At 44.4% G+C, this 20,418-nt stretch overlaps 1 protein-coding gene across 1 annotated transcript in view; it reads left to right on the top strand.

The window, feature by feature from the left end:
• The window catches only part of syt7a (synaptotagmin VIIa), a gene marked incomplete at its 5' end in the record, with an annotated part of 61,410 nt that overhangs the window by 16,854 nt on the left and 24,138 nt on the right, over window positions 1-20,418 (top strand). Inside the window, 3 exons of the mRNA XM_083666031.1 lie at window positions 8,464-8,567; window positions 17,474-17,553; window positions 19,465-19,599. Of these exons, the coding sequence (XP_083522157.1) occupies window positions 8,464-8,567; window positions 17,474-17,553; window positions 19,465-19,599 (319 nt within the window). The remainder of the gene's footprint in view (window positions 1-8,463; window positions 8,568-17,473; window positions 17,554-19,464; window positions 19,600-20,418) is intronic.

The raw sequence follows: 20,418 nt of genomic DNA, 5'->3' as shown, positions 1-20,418 counted from the left end.
CTCCCACTGTTTGTCCTCCTCTTCTTTTCCCGGTCTCCTCCTTGGTTTCCTCGGTTCCCCTGGAGCGCGTGTTCCCACACATACATGTCTCTAATTAATTTGTGTCAAGTGGGAGAGAGCATGTCATAGGCGCCACTGGGTCCGACTACGTGGACCCACCACTTCAATCTCACCCTTCGAGAAAACATAAGCATATAACAAATAATTTAAAAAAAAGTTTTCTGGCTATTAACGCCGCCTACATCGGAAATGTGTTTGCCATGCACAGCTTTGGAGCGGTGTAGCTTACAAACCGCGCTTGCAAGTTCATTGTCACATGATGCAAGAATAGGTTAAGAGGGTAGCCTATTCATTTATTAAAATACATAATAACTGCCATTTGCATTTGGGCCTTATACTTATTACTATATAATGATCTGGTCGTTAGAAATGGCAGAGCCACGATTACCTGGCTACATCTTTTTCTTACCTTTCCACTGTAAATGCCTCTACTCTGCTCCCCCCCCCCCCCCACACACACACAGTCTCTCTGTTGCTCCCGCATCCTTGCCCGGAGTCTAGGCTATAGGCTATGCTCCACGATTGAGGCAGCATAATGGAGCGATTACGCACACAGGTGCATATGCTGCCGTCGCTCCTGAAGTTGCACAACGCGTCCTCAAATGTCCATTTAACCAAAGTGTCAAAGATGTCAACAGTGATCTGCTAGGCCAGCAGGCCAATATGCGCTCTCTCCTGTCTGAGGTTGACAAACTCGTGCGCATCTAAGCGTATAGACCTGCATAACCATCTCCATGTCGAACGCCACTGCGGGTCATTCTCGCCTCCTCCCCTGTGTAATACATGTAATATATTCATTTAGAAATAACACCTTGCAGTTCTAAACGTCGGGTAGTCTTTTGGATAAGTGCAACTTATGTAGGCCTATGCATTTGGCACGCGCGCTGAAACCAATGCCTAAAACTGGTGAAGTTTATACCAGCACGCAGCGGTTACCGGTAAATTAACTTGAAAATATGGAGCATCACGATAATCGTCACGCGTTAATTATAAAAGGAAGAGGGATTAAAACATGTAATCCACGGCATGAGTGTGTTGCGACAACATTTGCCCTAACAGCGTGAAGTTACATCGTTTTCGATAGGTTCGGTTCAGTTTTTTTCCGGTTGTGGCTCAGTCGCACGTGAACTGCTGCGTGTTGAAAGCTCTGTAGAATTGCATGAATGCACTTACAGATGGTCATTTTCTAAAGATAATTTCGGAGATATAACAATAAATTATTACGTTTACTTGAAGCGATGCCAGTGGGCTACCGGTTTGCATTAATGGTCAATCCGTAAAATATGTGTTTATTAAAAAGAGAAACCTTATAACTACCACGAAGAACCAATAATAGAAAACACAATGGCCCGTCGTGTGTGCGGGTTGGAGAGGCAGCGATATAAGGGAAAGATTCAACCCAGATAGGAGAGAGGGTACAGCAATCAGGCAAGTTGTATATAGCGAACAGCTAAGAAGAGCATAATAAAAGGAGCAACAGAGGGTAGGAGAGGCAGGAGGAGGAGGAGGAGGAGAGGAAAGGAGCAGGGGAATCTTCAACACAGTGACCGATTATGGTCTTTTCTGGACCTTTACAAATCTGACTTTTTGGAAGACTATTGAGAGTGGAAGAAATGTGACCTTTTGAAGCCTCCACTAATTAGAGTGCTAAGGGGCATACTGATTACCAAGGAGAGAGGGAAGAACTGGCTGGAAAGGAGCCCTCCATAGCTTCTGAGGTTTATGTCTTTAATGCTGCCGTGTAATAGATAAGATAAGCCTGCTGGAGGATCAAACAGTCTCATGTCACTAGACATCACAGGTGTTAGTGATTGGGATGTGGTCATGTGGAGTTTGATTTGTGGTCTTGCTGGTGTTAATCCCAGGTTATAGCCTCATTAGCATGAGGTACATTATACAAACGACACCCAGCTGCATAAACAGACACCATGTGGACATTAAGTCAATAGAGTCAAGGGCATTAGTGGGGCTGATGAGTAATGCACATCTGTTATGGTGGGGTGTACGTAGACATATAGACATAGGTAGACATACATACTGTGCCAGGGGAGGCTGGTGGAGGCAGAAATCGGAGGACAGGCTCATTGTAATGCATGAAATGGAATGAGGAACATTCCTCGTTCCATTCCATGCGTTACAATGACACCGTCTTCCAGTTCTACCTCCACCAGCCTCTCCTGTTATCTGTGCCCTCCTGAGGCCCTGCATAGGAACACTATAAGAACTGCAGAAGCTTATTCTGCTCAATAGCGTTTCTGTATTGTGTTATTTTATTTTATTTTACAGTCATTTGTTATAGTGTTTCCCTAAGCAGTATTGAGTTTGCTGAGTACTGGGATTAGAAACCTGGGAAGGGAGAGTTGAAGAGGACACTGACTGGCCTCTGGGGATGGAGCTACTGTACAGTGATAGAGACACAAAGAGAGGTCTGAGAGGGTCAATCATGGATCATCTGACATACTCATGCCATTAGAGAATCCTCAGTCACTTCATTTCCCATTCTCGGCCCTATCACAATAGTCTAGACATGTAAACGTCTGACCGCTGAATCGCCATGTTTATATGTTTTGTTTATTTGTTCATCAGGATTAGTTTACCATTAGCTGCTGCACATGCAGCCGCTACTCTTCCTGGAGTCCACATATGTCAAACATAAAACACATGACAGAGTCAAACAGCTATAGACAGAACAGTTATACACAGGAACAACATAAATATACAAGAACAACACAAAATAATATTGAAATTACAAATACAAAAATAAAATAAGAGTCATATATTGGCTATTGACACCTAGAAAGAACTAAATACTTTTTACACATTATTCATATAGACACATTTATATTCTTATATACAGTTCAGTTAAATTAGATCTTAAGAAAGAAGAGAGGCACTGTGATACAAGATGTTTTTTTATCAGTCTTTTTAAAGCTAAACATGCTTGTTGCCTGAGTAACCTCTGGTGGCAGTGCATTCCATGGCTCTAAACATAACTGAGCGACGCAATAAATCAGTTTTTGTTTTGGTTTCCGTGACGAAACCCACAGTGGCATGTCTGGTGGGGTATGTATGTCTGTTTGAAGTGTATGCAAATACATTATACAAGTGGATTGTAAAATTAACACAAATCTTCTTCAAAACGACGAGAAGAGATGAGAATGCATGAGCAACATTCATCACCTAGGTGATTAACAATGCGTCAGATGACTTACCTTTGCTCAAAGTGAAGCGTTTTGGGTTTATCCAGTGTTATGTGAATATAATGCATTATTCATATCTGTTTTAAGGCAGGAAGAGAAGCTTATAAATGAGGCCTGGGGAAGGGCTGTCACAAGGCAAGGGGAAACTGTCCTTCGTAAATGTGTTCAGTTCCTCCAGTGGCTTTCATATGAAAGTCATCCATTTCAATCTGACCAGTTAATTCTCTCTGTTTAAGGAAGGGCTGCTGGAGGGAATTATGGTCAGACAGTGATAGATTATATGATAAATGTAGACCATACATATTGTTTAAATTCTTCATCAGAGACATCAAAGGAAATAAATGTAACAAAATGTTATCTTTATTACTCACTCAATCAGGAGAATAGGAGAGAATTAGAAACATTCACTGAGCTACCACTGAAACATTTATGACATTATAGCAAATGGAGAAGATTTCGATTTCTTTCTGTATGGAACATTGTGAAAACGATTCCTGTCGTGTTTGCACACACAAACAGTATAGGCTCTGATGAAACCACTATAGTTGTGGACAAGAAAATACAAGACCACTTTAAGTGTGTCATAACAACATATTATGTCATATAGTACAGTATGTTACAGTTTGTGTTTCTATGTTGCAATGTTTTGACTGGCTCAAAATTGCTAATATTAACTAAGGATAATTATGAGAGGGTAATAAGGCATTATAACAAGGTTGTATGTACTTATGACAAGCCTTATAAAAATGCACTCTGACAGTACATAATTACATATTGTAGTTTATTGAGTGGAAAGGTATGGGCTATATGCAACAATCTTCACGACTCATTAATACTGTACATTATATTGAGTTTTGCTCAAGGGCACAAAAGTAATAAAGCTGTTGGTCAAAAATAGCTTACTTTCCGTTATGCATAAGTAAGTCTGAGTGTTTCCTGCACAATGTGTGAAATTTTACAATGTTTATGTCTCACTGCTCGACTGATTGCAAAATAAAAGCCTCGAAACCATTTACAAGTAGATGTTTTTGCTGATGGGAATTATTTGAGTACACACATTTTTAATTTGCTCTATCTAACATGACTTTCTAACCATTAGATCTTAACCAACCAACATCTAACCATTACACATCGTCTCTAAATGTATCAAGAGACTGGTCCTTTGAATGTCAGAGGGAATAACATGACCTGACACCTGACACCAACCATGTGTCACATGTACTGTAGTGCAGCTTCTACAGGTTCAGAATGGCCTGTGAAGAGTAAGTAGATGGATCCGATCCCCTGTCAGATCCGTCGGCCCCCCTGTAGTGTCCATCTGAGAGCAGACACCATGTGGGTGGCAGTCTTCTCATTCTCCGTACGATCCAGCAGCCTCCCAGCCTGACAGGCCGGGACGAGACAGGCAGCAGCACAGCACCTGAGCCACATGGCCCACAGGGCCTCAGAGATGATACATGCTTCATCTGGACCCCAGAGGGAAACCAAGACCAGTCATTGCATTCCTACTAGAGGCCTCTTTCCTGTCAAGGTTTCACTGGTTGTGTGTCTGTGTCCTTGTAGTTTACACCGCCTCGGCTCATTGTCCCCTCAGGACTGGCCTGGCTCAGTGGGGTGATTAACCGTGCTAGGCTGGCGGCCCTCTCTCACCCTGCCACCGGCTCCCTGCTAACTGGCAATCCTTTGTTGTCACCCTGTCCAGTCACTGTAAATCCACAGTCAGGTGAAAGCCAAGCAGATCAGACAGTTGTGTGTCTGTGCTGAAACCCTGGCTGCACCACTAGCTTGCCTGGCCCTGAGGGAGAGTGGTGACCTATGATCCAGGAATTCCCAGAGAGCTGAGAGGAGCAGTGTTTTTTTTTGTGTGTGTGTGTTTTTTTTAGGGTTAGAGGAGCGAGCAGTGTTTGATCTTTCCACCGTGATCATCACCCAGGTCCTCAGCTGGGGTTGGCCTCGCTCTGGGCATGTGCAGATCTAGACAGCCTTGTTCCTCGTTCCTGTGAATGGGACTGATTAAACTGTAAACAAACTCTCTCTCCTCTGTCCTCCTCCACTCCTCCACTTTCCTTTTCATTGTTGTATCTAATAAGATCTCTGTCCTCACGAGAAATGTCACAATGCTTCATATTCCCCCATCAATTGATTAGACTCTTTACCTGGAACCAAGTTATTATCTCTCTCCTGCCTCATCTCCTCTGTCTGCTTCTTTTTGTCTGTCTTCCCACAGTCATTATTTTCTTGGATTAATTATTTTTAGAATGAGGCATGGTGAGAGCAGAGAAATGTTTTCTGCTGTGTGTCCCCAACCGTACACACACTTCAACAATATGAGCCAAAGCCGTGAGAAAATGATGACAAAAATAAATCAGTCAGTAGGCTAAATGGTGTTGTTTTATTGTACAATTTAGCTCCAGTGTGGGTACCATCATCCTAATAGTATTTTCCCTGTGGCACATTCAACCTGCTATGGTGGAATGACAAAGCAACACCCCTCAGGATTTCAGCCATACAAGGGGTGTTGAGTGACATCAGGATTAGCTTAATTCTAGCCCTGTAACAAAGCAGAGGCCATCACCTGGATTTAGCCCCAGGGAACTGAACTCTGACTGAGAGAGTCTTTGGGGGAGGGGGGGGGGGCTGAGCATTTTGCAACCACATCCTCAGTAACACTGTCCTCCTCCATCTCCGCTGGATCATATAGATAGGTGGTGGCAGATTTGCTGACTGGACACTGCTCCAGTTCTGCCTGTCTAATTAGCACTCCCCTCCACCCCCTGAGGACAGGTCCCTGTCCGCTTGGCTTGGCTCTCAGTGCACGTGGGCTATATCACCTGTGCTTACCGCACCCTGCCGTATCTGGAGTAACATGCGGTGTTCTCTCAGCCATCCAAACTAATGTCCCCGTACTCGTCGTTCAGGGCACTACTTTACTTCTGACACTTGTTCCACTAGAGACTCCACTTCCCATTTTTATCCTATCAGCACCCAGTCTTTGTTGTTGGCTTTTGCGAAAGGGCATATTACAAGCTCATTTACACACCCAATCTCACAGCTCTCTCTACTCCCCAGTGCCGTTTATTTTCTCTTTCACAGCAGATAAAAGAGATTGACACAGAAATCTAAAACAAATAGCCCACTTTCAAGTTCACGAGTGCTCCATCTTGTGAAGGCCTCTGATCAAAAGGCTTTTTAAGCTTTGTTGTCAATTTTAATGAGCTGTACCATTTTGGAAGAAGTGGATTTTCACTCTCCATTTTGAAGGAGTACACATACCTAACCTGATATGAGGAGATAATACTCTGTGTACTCTATGTTTGTCTGACATTCTCTCATTCTCTACACACTGTTACCGCACACAATCTATCACTGTTGGATATAACCCTTATAATAGCCTCACAAAGCCACTCAATCTCCTGCAAGTGCCTGGGACAGGGACACTACGCTCCTTCCAGTGTGGGGGTGGGAGCATCCAGTTGCCTATTCCTCCATGCAGTAATGTTGCCTCTGTGGACACTGCTTTCTGCTTAGAAGCTTTTTTATCCTCCCTGAGCCCCCATGACTGACACAGATCATAAAACATGCTGTCCCCGCTCCCCCTCCTTTGACCTTCAGAGGGAACGCAGGAGGTAGGGCCTTACATCACCACAGCACCACCACCACCAGCACACTCTGGAGGGGGATGTACTTGGGCCTGTCCTGTCCTACCCATCTGTTTGGGCCCTGATACCTGATGCCATATGTCCTCTAGGAGACATACGTACTGTAGCACAGTCTATTAGGGAAGCATGACCTGAGCTGTCATAGTATAATAGTCCCTGGGGGGAGGGACCATTCCAGCTGCTTTTGTTCAAGATGCTGTTCTACCCTTACAGACCTTATGGATGTCCTCCTCCACTAATGGACCATCAATTGACTCATGTCACTCTTGCATACTGTATCATCGATTTTGAAAGGCCTATGACTAGAGATATGAATAGAAATATTTGGTGGAGTCGAGCCATTGGTGTCACTCTGACCTTGTCATTCATGTGGGCACCAATGTGTCACTCACCACCAGTGGGCAGCACACCCCCTATTCCCCTGGCAGCTAACCTCTCCTCCCCACTCCAGAAACGGCCCGTGGTCTGCCCTCAGGAGCGGTGGGAGACACTTTGATAGGCTGCCGGCTGATTCCAGGAAAGCAATGTTTATCACGTTACAGTTTTACATATGAAACAGCTCTACCCACACTGCTCCCCATCTCTGAGCAGCCACAGTCCCTGAGGACATTGTGAGGCAGAGAAAAAAAATATTGATGGAGGAGTGAGATAAAAAGGCCAGTAATGACAGGGGTAGGAAGAGAGATGGTGTTGGGAGAGAAGACAAACGCATAATTGGAAAGAAGGGGTGGGTGTTGTCACATGCCGTATGTGTGTCGGAGATTTTTTGACAACGCCTTTTTATCACTGTATATTTGGGGAAGTGAAGGGTGCGAAGTAAACCAGACACACGGATACATGAATCCCTTCCTTGTTTGGAACGTCAGTGCTCCATGATGCTTTATTTAGTTGTCTTGACTGTTTGAATATGCACAGTGTAAAACCCCAGAGCGCCTCAGGGAGAATTTGTTGCTGCGAAATAATACCATGCAGCGCATGTACACACTCTCACCCACGGATACACACACGTCCTCTGTGACGTTTATCTGATGAATAAATTCTCATTTTTTTGTACCACCCTCTCCCACCCCCACCTCTCTCACTGGGTATCAAGTGATACCCATTAATCACAGGCTCTCATGTATAGTCAGCCCTTCCACCCACACCCCATCCCCACCCCCCCGCCCCGCCCCCTTCACTTTCAATCTGTCAGTAAACAAAGCATGACACCATGACAATGATGTGTGTGCATTTCAATGACGCCTCCGGCTCTTTTTTGGTAATGTATTGAAATACTCAAGGGAGAGGTGATGGAGGCAATGTGTAAAAATGGCAGCTACTGTAGGACTGGCCATACAATTACAAATGGAAAGGAAAAAAAATCGACTTCTTAGTGGTTTTCCTGTGAGCATGTATTTTGCTGTGGTTTATAATGCACGGTGACACTTTCCTGTATGTTACTATATGGCTGTGTGGTGCCTGATAGGGATGATGAAAGTACTTGTACTGTATGCACATTGTTAGGTGTCCCTAACGTCTCTCTCTCTGTCTCTGTGTGTCCCCAGGCTCAGTGTCCCTCAGTGTGTTCCTGGTATCTCTAGCAGTCACAGTGTGTGCTGTTTGGCTGGTGGCTCTGTGTGGCGTCTGTGGCTGGTGTCAACGCAAGCTGGTGAGTTACACGCACGCACGCATGGACGCACGCACGCACGCATGGACGCACGCACGCATGGACGCACGCACGCACGCACCCACATAAACGCTGTTCCTTTTTTTACTTAACACATGTAATTACCTAATTACTATACAACAACATGTTAATACAATGTTCTTACGACAGTAATTACATTATTACATACACAAGTACAGTATAGAAACAACTTCATGTAAACATCCTGCATTTAAAGTAAATGGTTTAGACACCATGCAGTACATAGGATAATAAACATACATTTATCATCCACTCATGAAAAGCAATGTCATTTTTCGATGCGACCTAACGTTACACTAATGAAAAGAGCTCTAAGTCAAGGAATATTACTGAGTTATTTGCACATTGTATTGAGTATCGTCTCTGTATTATGAATGATATGAATGTATTTACTAGAGGGGAACAGGAGGCAGAATGACGAGTGTGCCCTCTCTGAGGGCATGTCCATGCTGATTATGTGGTATGAAATGTGATTGATTAGAGGGAGGCAACTACTCATTAGGCAGATAGAGCTGTACAGCCAAGTGCCACTTCACTTGACTGATTCCTTTAGATTTGCATGCGTTTCAAGTTAATTGATTCCTGATTCATCCCGTGCTTGTAATATACTCTAGAACACAGGTCAATGATTCAAGTGTATTTGTGGAATCCCAAAGTCTAGTCTTCAAACAGAGTGTTACTCTGGGTCTGCAGACGAAGGGCCGATGCCATGTGGTAGGGTCCTAGTTAGCGTAGATGACTATGATTTGTGCTGATGTTAGATTTTAAAGATTCTCTGCACCTTTGGGGAAAATGATTTGAGTACTGTAGTAACACACACACACATGCATGTACACACGCACACGCACGCACGCACACGCACGCACACGCACGCACGCACACGCACACGCACACGCACACACACACACACACACACACACACACACACACACACACACACACACACACACACACACACACACAATCAAATCATTCTCTGCAGAGTAGACCCAGTTTCGCCCCAACAGAATTAATTAAGCTTTAAGAATGTTGACCTGAGGAGGTCTTATGTGTGAGACACTCCTGCCTGACTCCCTGGTTTGGGCAGCCCTGCTCCTACAGTAAGCCTTATTGGGAGTATGGAAATTGTACTGCCAGTCTCCTCATTTCAACGTTCACCACGCACTGATTTATCAGCAATTAGTTTTTTTACCCTCTTTGTTCACTCATTTGTGCTCCTGGAATGGGAGAGGAACAAGAGGGAAAAGATCTGTGTTCAAATGGGTCCCAGACACGAGTAAGTCCCAGATTGTTTGCTTCTTTTAGTCAGAAGTTACATTTGATATTCCACATTCAACTAAATGGAGCAGTGAATCACTCCTAGTTCCGACTGTGGAGTGAGCTTGTCCTGGTGCCAGCACCTTGGAGTGCCCCAGAGGTCTGCTCTGTAGCCGCTCGGTAACAGCATCTGATTTCCCTTTCCTCTTACAACGTAGGCACAGTACAGAGACAGCACAGAGCCATGGGGAGACAGTGACTTTGTAGTGGCCTAATGACCGCGTCAAGGCCATCTACAGTATCACGTCGATGATCAAATATGATGTCATGTCGCCCACCAGTCCCTTTTTCTCTCCAATGAGTTTATTTTTGTCTCTTCTCATTCTTCGTTTTTCTCATCCCTTTTTCCTTGTTTCTTCTTCTTTGCAGAGTGACTCATTGGCTATGGATGTTTTTCAGTTGTCTTGAGTGGCATTAAGATGTTAATGAAGGCCTGTAATGTCTTCAGACCTCTCGCTGTGGGAGAAATGTCAGCTGCTTGGTGATGTGAAATAACCTTAAATACACCACTGGTTAATGGAGGAACGGGCTGTGATGACGCAAAATTGTCTCATTAAAGGAGCAATCTGGGATTGGTACATCCATTTTTGGACTTGTAAATAATTGATACATAGCCATTGATTCTTGAAGAATAATGTATAAATGCCTCATGAGCATAGTTCAACTGTCTTATCAGAACCTAAAATATAATTTGCCATTTCATTGGCAATTGGTATTATTATGTAGAGTGTATGCAACACACAGGCATGAGAACGTGTATACAGTAGAGTGTCACGGTACAACAACATAATCACCAATAGTAAAGTTGTGTATCTTTCTACCGTTCACGTAACGGTGGCTAAATGTTACACTAACTCTCTAATCTCCACCTTCGATGTTCCCTTTTTATCTTTTCATCTCATATTTTTTCCATGGCAACACACTATTCCCCAAGCGCATGATTAAAATAGTATATACCGTATCATTTACAATAACATGCATGTTTTCTCTCTTTGTTCACCCTCCCCATTATAGATGCATACTGTATGTAATGCATATTAATGCAGTGTATGCTGATTAGTCACAAAAATGTTCCTAACAGATGAAAAGGTGGACAGTAGCTGCAGCCAACTTTACCAGTAACTTTCACATATTTACATAAAAACTCACACTGTGCCAATGGATGGACCAATGACCTGCATACTGTATGGTTAAGAAATCTATACATTATTTGTTATATTCCAAAAATGTCTCCTCAAATATACTTGTGTTCGCCTCAGGCTGTACATGTCTCTCGCAAGCATGGTGCCATGCCAGTTTTGCTCATGATTCATAGGTTAATAGACAAGACATTTCGGGTGAGTGTTGCTTTTGGTGTTTCATTTTTGGCAACCAGCACATTTGACTTATCAGGGGAGAATTTGTCTGCGTAATCATCATGAAGCATCCCTCTTGGTTGTCTCTCTTGGAAGTGGGATGACTTGAATAGCATTCATTCCCCTCAGCCATTTACAGTGCATTCGGAAAGTATTCAGACCCCATAACTTTTTCCACATTTTGTTCATTTATGTTACAGCCTTATTCTAAAATGGATTCAATTAATTAATTAATTAATTCTGGGCCACTCAAGGACATTCAGAGACTTGTCCCGAAGCCACTCCTGCGTTGTCTTGGCTGTGTGCTTAGGGTTGTTGTCCTGTTGGAAGGTGAACCTTCGCCCCAGTCTGAGGTCCTGAGCACTCTGGAGCAGGTTTTCATCAAGAATGTCTCTGTACTTTGCTCTGTTCATTTTTCCCTTGATCCTGACTAGTCTCCCAGTCTCTGCCGCTGAAAAACATCACCACAGCATGATGCTGCCACCACCATGCTTCACCGTAGGGATGGTATTGGTCAGGAGATGAACGGTGCCTGGTTTCCTCCAGACGTGATGCTTGGTTTTCAGGCCAAAAAGTTCAATCTTGGTTTCATCAGACCAGAGAATCTTGTTTCTCATGGTCTGAGAGTCCTTTAAGTGCCTTTTGGCAAACTCCAAAGCGGGCTGTCATGTCCATTTTACTGAGGAGTGGCCTCCGTCTGGCCACTCTACCATAAAGGCCTGATTGTTGGAGTGCTGCAGAGATGGTTGTCCTTCTGGAAGGTTCTCCCATCTCCACAGAGGAACTTTGGAGCTCTGTCAGAGTGACCATTGGGTTCTAGGTCACCTCCCTGACGATGGCCCTTCTCCCCCTATTGCTCAGTTTGGCCGGCTCTAGGAAGAGTCTTGGTGGTTTCAAACTTCTTCTATTTAAGAATGATGGAGGCTACTGTGTTCTTGGGGACCTTCAATCCTGCAGAAATTGTTTTGTACCCCTCCCCAGATCTGTGCCTCGACACAATCCTGTCTCGGAGGTCTACGAACAATTCCTTCGACCTCATGGCCTGTTTTTTGCTCTGACATGCACTGTCAACTGTGGGACCTTATATAGACAGGTGTGTGCCGTTCCAAATCATGTCCAATCAATTGAATCTACCACAGGTGGACTCCAATCTTATGTAAATGTGATATTTCCGTTTTTTATTTGTAATAAATTAGCAAACATTTCTAAAAACCTGTTTTCGCTTTGTCATTATTATTGTGTGTAGATTGATGAGGAAAAAAATGAATTGAATCCATTTTAGAATAAGGCTGTAACATAGCAAAATGTGGAAAAAGTGAAGGAGTGAATACTTTCCGAATGCACTTTAGCATGGTTCTATGCCACATTGCTCATAGCTGTGAGTTTTAACACAATGAACCTGGGTGATATCAGAACATAGCTGGCTTGTTGTTTTGTTGGAGGGACTGTGTTGATGACTGTGTAATCCATGTGTGCTGGTGTTGGAGCTGGTGTATCTGGGTGTTGTTCAGGTATCAGGTGTTGCAGTGCTAACAGCTGTCAGGGCTGCAGCAGCTCCTTGGCATTCAGGGAGCTGCTGCTGCCTGGTCCTATGAGCGATGTGCTGCTTGGTCCGTGACATAGCTGTATGTGTAGTGGAGATTGGACCTGGGAGGACCGGGGTCACACCCTGATGCCCATCAGTGGAATCACTGTTTGTGTTGTATCAACAGCCTCTTACATAGGCTAACCTCCTCTTGACTTTACACACTGTAAGGTCAAAGTTCATAACTGTTATGGTGATGATGTTAATTATGTTGATGAGGGAGGGAGAAGATGAGAATGAGGGCAATTATCTAATTTCAAGAGAAAGCTGTCCTCCGTATTTATTTTTTACAACTAAAACAGAAGTGTCGCTAGCTAATGCCAGGAGTATTTCCATTTGTGGCTAAGTGGTGCACTGTAGCGTCTGGTTGAGTGTGAGTCACGCTGAGGGATGTAGGTACTGTAAGAAATTGTTTTGGCTGATCCTAAAAGGGAAGTTAATTTGAATGATCGGTTGATGATTTAGTTGGACGACGATTTTTAATGGAGCACTCTTCACTAATTAGGGTATGATGTGGGTAATATTGAGCGAGGATGGAGACTCTGGATGCCTGCTAATTCACTGAAAACAAACACAGCTGGGCGTTGGAAGGCAGCACATTGCCAACTGTGAATGGTAGCGCCATTGTTCCCTCTGTCCCTCTATCTCTCCCTCTGTCCCTCTATCTCTCCCTCGGTCCCTCTATCTCTCCCTCGGCATCTCTATCTATCCCTCTGCCCCTCTATCTCCCTCTCTTTCCATCTATCTCTCCCTCTGTCCCTCTATCTCTCCCTCTGTCCCTCTATCTCTCCCTCTGTCCCTCTATCTCCCTCTCTTTCCCTCTATCTCTCCCTCTGTCCCTCTATCGCTCCCTCTGTCCCTCTATTTCTCCATCTCCATTTCTCTATCTCTCTGCTCTCCAGCAAGGTTCTCGGCAAGACCCTGAGCAGTACTGTGTTGAGCCACCTCCACTTCCCCCCTGATACACTATACTGTATATTACAGTCATGTCTCTTCATAACATGCTCCATTGAGCTTGTGATTGGATAAAAATTGTGAGAAGATTTCAAGACAATGCTGCAATTTGGGTTTGTCTTATAATTGGTTTATCACTGGAGCTATTTTGAAATGTATGGCACAAAGCCAGACGGCAGTGAATAGTAATCGTGTGAATCCCTTTGTCTCGTGACATGAAGATGGTTCAAATTAGACTTAAGTGGTTTCAAGGGTGTTTGAGATGAGGATAAGGGAATGGGGAGCACAGTTCACATCTACTGATATGTATCGGCCCTTTGTGCTTTATGAGCTGAGTTTTTCCCCCACCTCCGTTGTCCAATGTCATTCAACCTAGACCACTGTCAATCTCACCCCTTAGTCACTGTCTATACTATAAGATAAAAGGAGACTGTTCCCCCTCAGCTCCTAGCTCCCAGCTCCCAGCTCCTGTGAATGAGGTAGAAGAGAGGTGTGGGGTTTTGGGATTGAAGCTGTCTGAGTCTGTGTGGAGTAGTCCTGCGGCCATAAGGATCATGGGACTCAATGCCCATCACAGGGTGTTTGAAACCACCCCCTGAGCTCAGAGAATGGGCCTGTTTTCACAGCCTACCCACCTGAGACCCCCTGTCACTCATCCTTCTCCTCACTTCACCACCTCTCACTCTGTTCCCTGGCTCCCTCCCTCCTCTCTCTCTCTCCCTCCTCTGTCCCTCCTCTCCCTTTGTCTCGCCTGCCATCCTCCTTTCTCCTCGTATTTCCCCTCTTCCCGGCTGTCTCTCTTTTTTATTTTGAAATTCTATTTTAAACTCGTCTCTTCTCCTCTCTCGCCTTTACTCTCGTTCATTCTCCCCCGCTCCCTGCCTTCCTAAACATTTCATGATGGTGTTGAATGATACATGAGTGATAGCTTGTTCTTGGCCGTCAGAAACGTAGACTGTTTTGTCTCCTACTACTGTGTGTGTGTGTCTGTGAGAACTACACATTGTGCACATGTATGCGTGTGGTTTTATGTTTGTTTGGAAATATCTGTGTGTGTGTTTGTGTGTGTGTTTGTGTGTGTGTGTGTGTGTGTGTGTGTGTGTGTGTGTGTGTGTGTGTGTGTGTGTGTGTGTGTGTGTGTGTGTGTGCATGTGGTTTTATGGTTGTGTGGAAATATATGTGTGTTTTAGGAGCTCAGGCTGTATAAGACATTTATGAAAGCTTCATTATTTCTGTTGGGGCGACACTGGGTCTACTCTGCAGAGAATGATGTGTGTGTGTGTGAGTGTGTGTGTGTCTGTGTGTATGTGTGTGTGTGTGTGTGTGTGTGTGTGTGTGTGTGTGTGTGTGTGTGTGTCCACTGAATGTCTTTGCACTTGACTGAGACTTTGTGCTGTTGCTTAGGTGGCGTGTATTTAGCTTTGACTGAGCATGAATATTGAGTAATGAGGGGCCATGCTCCTAGCAAATGCCATTCCCCAATCCTCAGTCAATATGCCAAAGGTGCTTGTTTCCTCCCTAATAACTATGGCTGACTGAAGATCACGCATGGTGTGTTTAATACAGCCTTTACACATGATCACTAACCAGGCGTTTCAGCTCGACTATGATGCTCATGCTTTGACCTTGATCTCAAACTAAACATTCTCTTGTAAAGTGGACAGTTGAATAACATATTCTGAAAGTTCACCACTTGACTCGCTGCGTTTTTGTTGTATGGAAGAGTTTGGACATCCCTCTAGTGTTCATACATTTTGAACAAATGAGAGAGATAGAGCAACCAAAAATAGAATCATTTGGAATAGAAAAAATTTGAAAGAAAACATTCGTTCCAAACTATTGCACTCGTCCTAACTCTGTCTGATGTAATCGCAAAACATAACTGCTAACAGCATCCTGTCTATGTACTGTACAGTGTCCCCTGAGACCACCACACAACACACTCCTCAAAGTGAAATATTAACCTTTAACCTGCAGACTTTATATACACTGTCAGCTTACATACGACAAGCTTCATTGGAGAAGCATTGTCCACGAATCACAGACAGCTCTTTGTCTGCAGCTGTTTAACCCTGTTCATTGTTTGCTATCCTGTCGCCTGTGTGTTGACTCATTTGTTGACTGGTCTATTTCAGGTTAGTACTGATTAAACAATACACTGTGAGCTCTCCGGCTCGGTTTCCTTGTGTGAGATGGGTATCGTTTGATCACGTACAGCTATTGTTAGCATTGTATGTTTAACAGGTCGTGAACCGACAAGCATCCTAGCGTCTTAGCTGTGGGTTGTTAATCTCGCAAGTACGCTAAAGAGAGGAATCACTCAGTTAGCCTTGTGACACAGACCCCTCCTACAGTCTACAGAGGGAATCCTGTTGGAGATGGTTGTGTTGTTGCTTGCGCTACTATTTGCCCTTCACAGAACCATTGGTGAGCTACGCGTATTACCACAGGTTGTCAATAACCTTGGATTATTAGTGTTTATTATTCTTAGTATGTTCTGTTTGTTGCCATACCCAATGCATTTTGGGCGTTGTGAAGTTTGTTTCAAGACAGCAACTGCTATTGTTTGCACATAATTGTTAGTCCCACAGAGGGAGCAGGCACTTTCAGCAGAGCTATTGGACGAGCTGGCAGGGGTGCCCTTGCTGGAGGTGGCACCAGCAGCTGATATGGCTGCCACTAATGAAAGGGCAGAGGCCCTCTTCTAGATGCCTGCTGTTTAGTGTGGGCCATGCTGGCCAAACCACTCCAGGCTGGCCATGGAGGCTGCCCTCCCTCCAGGCATCCCGGTCAGATGCAGAGAGGGAAGAGAAGCAGGCCGTACAGTACACAGCCCAACCTTCGGCCTCCAGCCTCCAGCCTCCAGCTCTGCTCTCAGCTCCCTCAGCAGGAAATAGCCTCTCAGCCAAGAAGAGATACAATTGGACAAGCAGAGCCAGGGGAGCAGCTCAGTGTGTTTTACTTCATCTATTTTCAGGGATGGAGGATTCCAGCCAATCCTAGATGTGTATCAGAGCATCACTTTCACGAGAGCAGGAGTGTTGTGGTGGTGGTGGTGGTGTGTGTGTGTGTGTGGGGGGGGGGGGGTAGGGGTGGGGGTGTGGGGTGTGTGTGTGTGTGTGGGGGGGGGGGGGGGGGGGGCGGTTAGCTTTAGACTTATCCCTCACTGTCCTCTTTGTATCAAGTGTCAATACAGATTATCTGCCTTTGTGACACATGCGCTACACCTGTAGCTGTAATGAGCTGTTCTGGTAGAATGCACCCAGTGGAGCTACTTTTTCATAGCCCTAAAATTGCCATTATTTCCATGGTTACAGGTCATGAGTAACTGTTTAACATCCGAGCTGCCTTACTACAAGACATATTCTTGAATCTCTCTGGCACATAGCCTTTTGCCATATACATTTCAGGGTTGTGTGAATACTAATCATAGTCAGAAATGACTCTCCACCATAGATTTGATTCGACTTTGATGAGCCCAATCAAGAGAGACAATCAGGTAAAAGACTTGGAGGGTAGGCGCACAATTCCCAAGGTAATAAGAGAGGCATTTACACTGGAAATTAGTATACCACAAACACAGTTTATGGACGTAGATCTAAGCTAACCTTTTGTCTCTCCCCTCTCTCTCATCTCCTCCCTCTGTTTGGCTCAAGGGGAAGAGGAATAAGCCAGGAGTGGAGACGGCAGGCACTCCAGACTCGGCACGTGGGCGAGGGGAGAAGAAAGCCATCAAGTAGGTGCCTGGGAACAGATTTGGGTGGGGCAGAATAGCCCAATTGCCTCCAATAGCCTTTCTATTCAATCCAGCCCTGATAAACTCCATACCACCTGGTATAACTCTACTGGTAACAAGCTGTTCAGCTGGGGCTGAAAGGGCCAGGGTAGTGAGTCATGGAATATGATGCTTTAGCAAAGCAGTTTGATGACTGAGGTGGGACAGATCAAAATAATAGTTGATATAGAGTACAGTCAATCGCACCTCTAATGGGAACCTGAGAAGGGTTCTAAGGTTATAGAAAGTAATTTGAGTATAATGTAGGGTTATTTTTGTGAGGCTGTGTCAGACACACATTTGCAGTTAGATAGCCTATTCTTCATGAGCAACATTTCTGTAAGGGGCTGGTAGCGGGAGCCAGTGAGTGAAATGGTAATGTGTGATTTAATCAGTATAGATTTGTCCTAAATTATCTTACCTGTGCAAGTGAATTTTTGTCTAGGAAATTGCAGTACACTCCTGTTATCTCTGTGAGATATCATGCAGAGATAGGACGTGTCCCTAAGTGCAGGCCTTCAGCCAAGGTTTCTTTCTATAGTGAGGTCTGTTGCTGTAGTCTTAGGCTAATCTTAGGCTGATGTGCAGATTTGGGCAAATACAGGACTAGTGGAGCCAGGGCTCAATCACTGGGGTAGGTTTCTACATGATAGATCATAGGTAATTCACCAGTAACAGTTGTATTTTGTATTTTTAACAGTTGCTTTACAGTCCTTCCCTCCTGCACAAACAGACCCTAAAATAGCTACGTTAATGTACCCCAGATAGCACTAGGCTAGCTACTTTAAAGGCTTATAACAGTAAATGTCAGCACTGCAGCTCCACACTATCATACTCAATATAGGGCCTTCGTTAACCTCTCAAAGACTGCTCTTCTACGGTATATCTAATACTAGACATGTCGTGTGTGTAATACTGTATTTTTATATCATTTCAACTTTGCAATGAGGATGTCTCAAGCCTCAAGGATGGGCCCTTGAATCCATGAATGTCTGTTAACTTGGTCCCCCTGAGTTTCTCTTAATGCCTGCATTTTCTTCCTTACTGGTTACAGCAGCATTGATGTGCTCTCTCTCTTCATCGTAAATGTGGATAACACATTCCAGCTTACACTCTTCCCTCCTCTGTGCCCCTTTTCTCTCCTGCTCTGTCCTGTCACTCTACAACTGGCCTCTGCTGTGTGATTTTGACTACATCAGTGATTCTGCTCACCCATTTCTCTTCTCTCCTGTCTGTGGTCTGCCAGTGTACTCTCTGTATTTATACGCTGTCACGCTTTCTTAATTCCTTGAGCACAAGGACGGGGCACTGACTTGTTAATCTTGATTTTTGTTTTTGAATGATCTTTATGAGTGTACTGTGTGTTTTCAGATGAAGTGTTGCAACTGTACGTTAGATAAACAAATGGTAATATTTTTGGCCGTTTTTTAAATGCTGGATGTGTACTTTAGAGAATGATATATGTGGTGTCCTTTTGTTTCTACCTTTCTCTGTCTCTCTCTCAGTCTCAGCACAATACTTTATTAATACCTGTAATGAATGTATGGACATGCCTTTCTCCCCAGGCCTCCCCTGTTATTGTTAAACTAAACCTTTTTGACAATATGACAACTTCTGTCTCAAAATCCGACGTAAATGGGAGCTGTTGTTGTTGTTTCAAAAACCCTCCATGTGCAGCTTTTAGACCCCAACCCCCCTCCAAACCAATAGCTCCTTCATCACCTCTGAAAGGAGGAGCACTTGTCCTCTCCCTCTCTAACTCAGTCTCTCCCCCTGTCGTCATCTCCCGTAGTCAAATGCCCCATGCGGTTGGTTGGTTCCCAGGCTGCCCATGGTTGTGTTGCTCTGACCTGTCTCTCTCTCTGGCCACAGTGATCTAGACAGAGACTTTTGGAATAACAATGACAGCAGCACAGTGCAGCAGAGGTGGAGCTCCTATCCGCCCAAGGAGTTCGTACTAAACATTTCTCCCTATGCCCCATATGGAGATCCTCGCCTCACGCTCAAGTGAGTCTTGGTCAAGGCTGGTAAGAGACTTCACCCTGAGCAGGGCTGTAACGAGGCGGGGGCACCCTTTACCTTCCCCTTCCCCACCCCTCCCCTCCCATCCTGTGTACTGGCTGTGCTAATAGTGTCCATTCAACACATTGGAAGGACTAACTGTAAGACACAGATAGACATTTTCTGTGTATTCTAACAAAGCAAAGGATGTTATTACTGTATGCCCTGCCATGTGCTGTATACAGTACATCCATTAACATTCATAATCCTCGCATACAGTAGAAGTTATTTGCGTAATGTTTTTATGAGATATCATGAGATCTTATGCCTAGAGCCGCTTTAAACTATTAAGATAAATGTAACAATGCAACAATGGATATATACAGTATGCAGTCAATGTGGTCTTCTTTTATAGTTATTGCTGTTGCATAATTGAACAACAACAACAACCTGTCTAATGTGTACAGTGTGCGGAGGGAGGGATGATTACTCATGATTACTCATAATTTGCCAGAGACACGTGAGTGCAGGAAGTGTCACACATGCACATTAAGGCAATTCCCTTGATAGACTTTAAACTATTACTGCAACAAAGCAGGCAAGCCTTCCACCAGGCCAACTCTGCTCTCGAAGTCTCAACTCCTCTCACCTATAATGGAGAGAAACACATATTTTAAAATGCCCCCAATTCCCTACAGCCCTGCCAGTCTAACTAACTCCTAACCTCTAACCTATCACCTTTCTCCCATGGGGTGTAACCATGGAGACGGACAACCCTCGTCGCTTCCCTTCTCTAAGCACACCTTAACCCAACATCTCTGCTAC

The sequence above is a fragment of the Argentina silus genome (assembly GCF_951799395.1).
Source record: "Argentina silus genome assembly, chromosome: 3".
Lineage (NCBI taxonomy): Eukaryota > Metazoa > Chordata > Actinopteri > Argentiniformes > Argentinidae > Argentina > Argentina silus.
The sequence above is the reverse complement of the archived record's forward strand: the minus strand, read 5'-3'. Positions and strand labels throughout refer to the sequence as shown.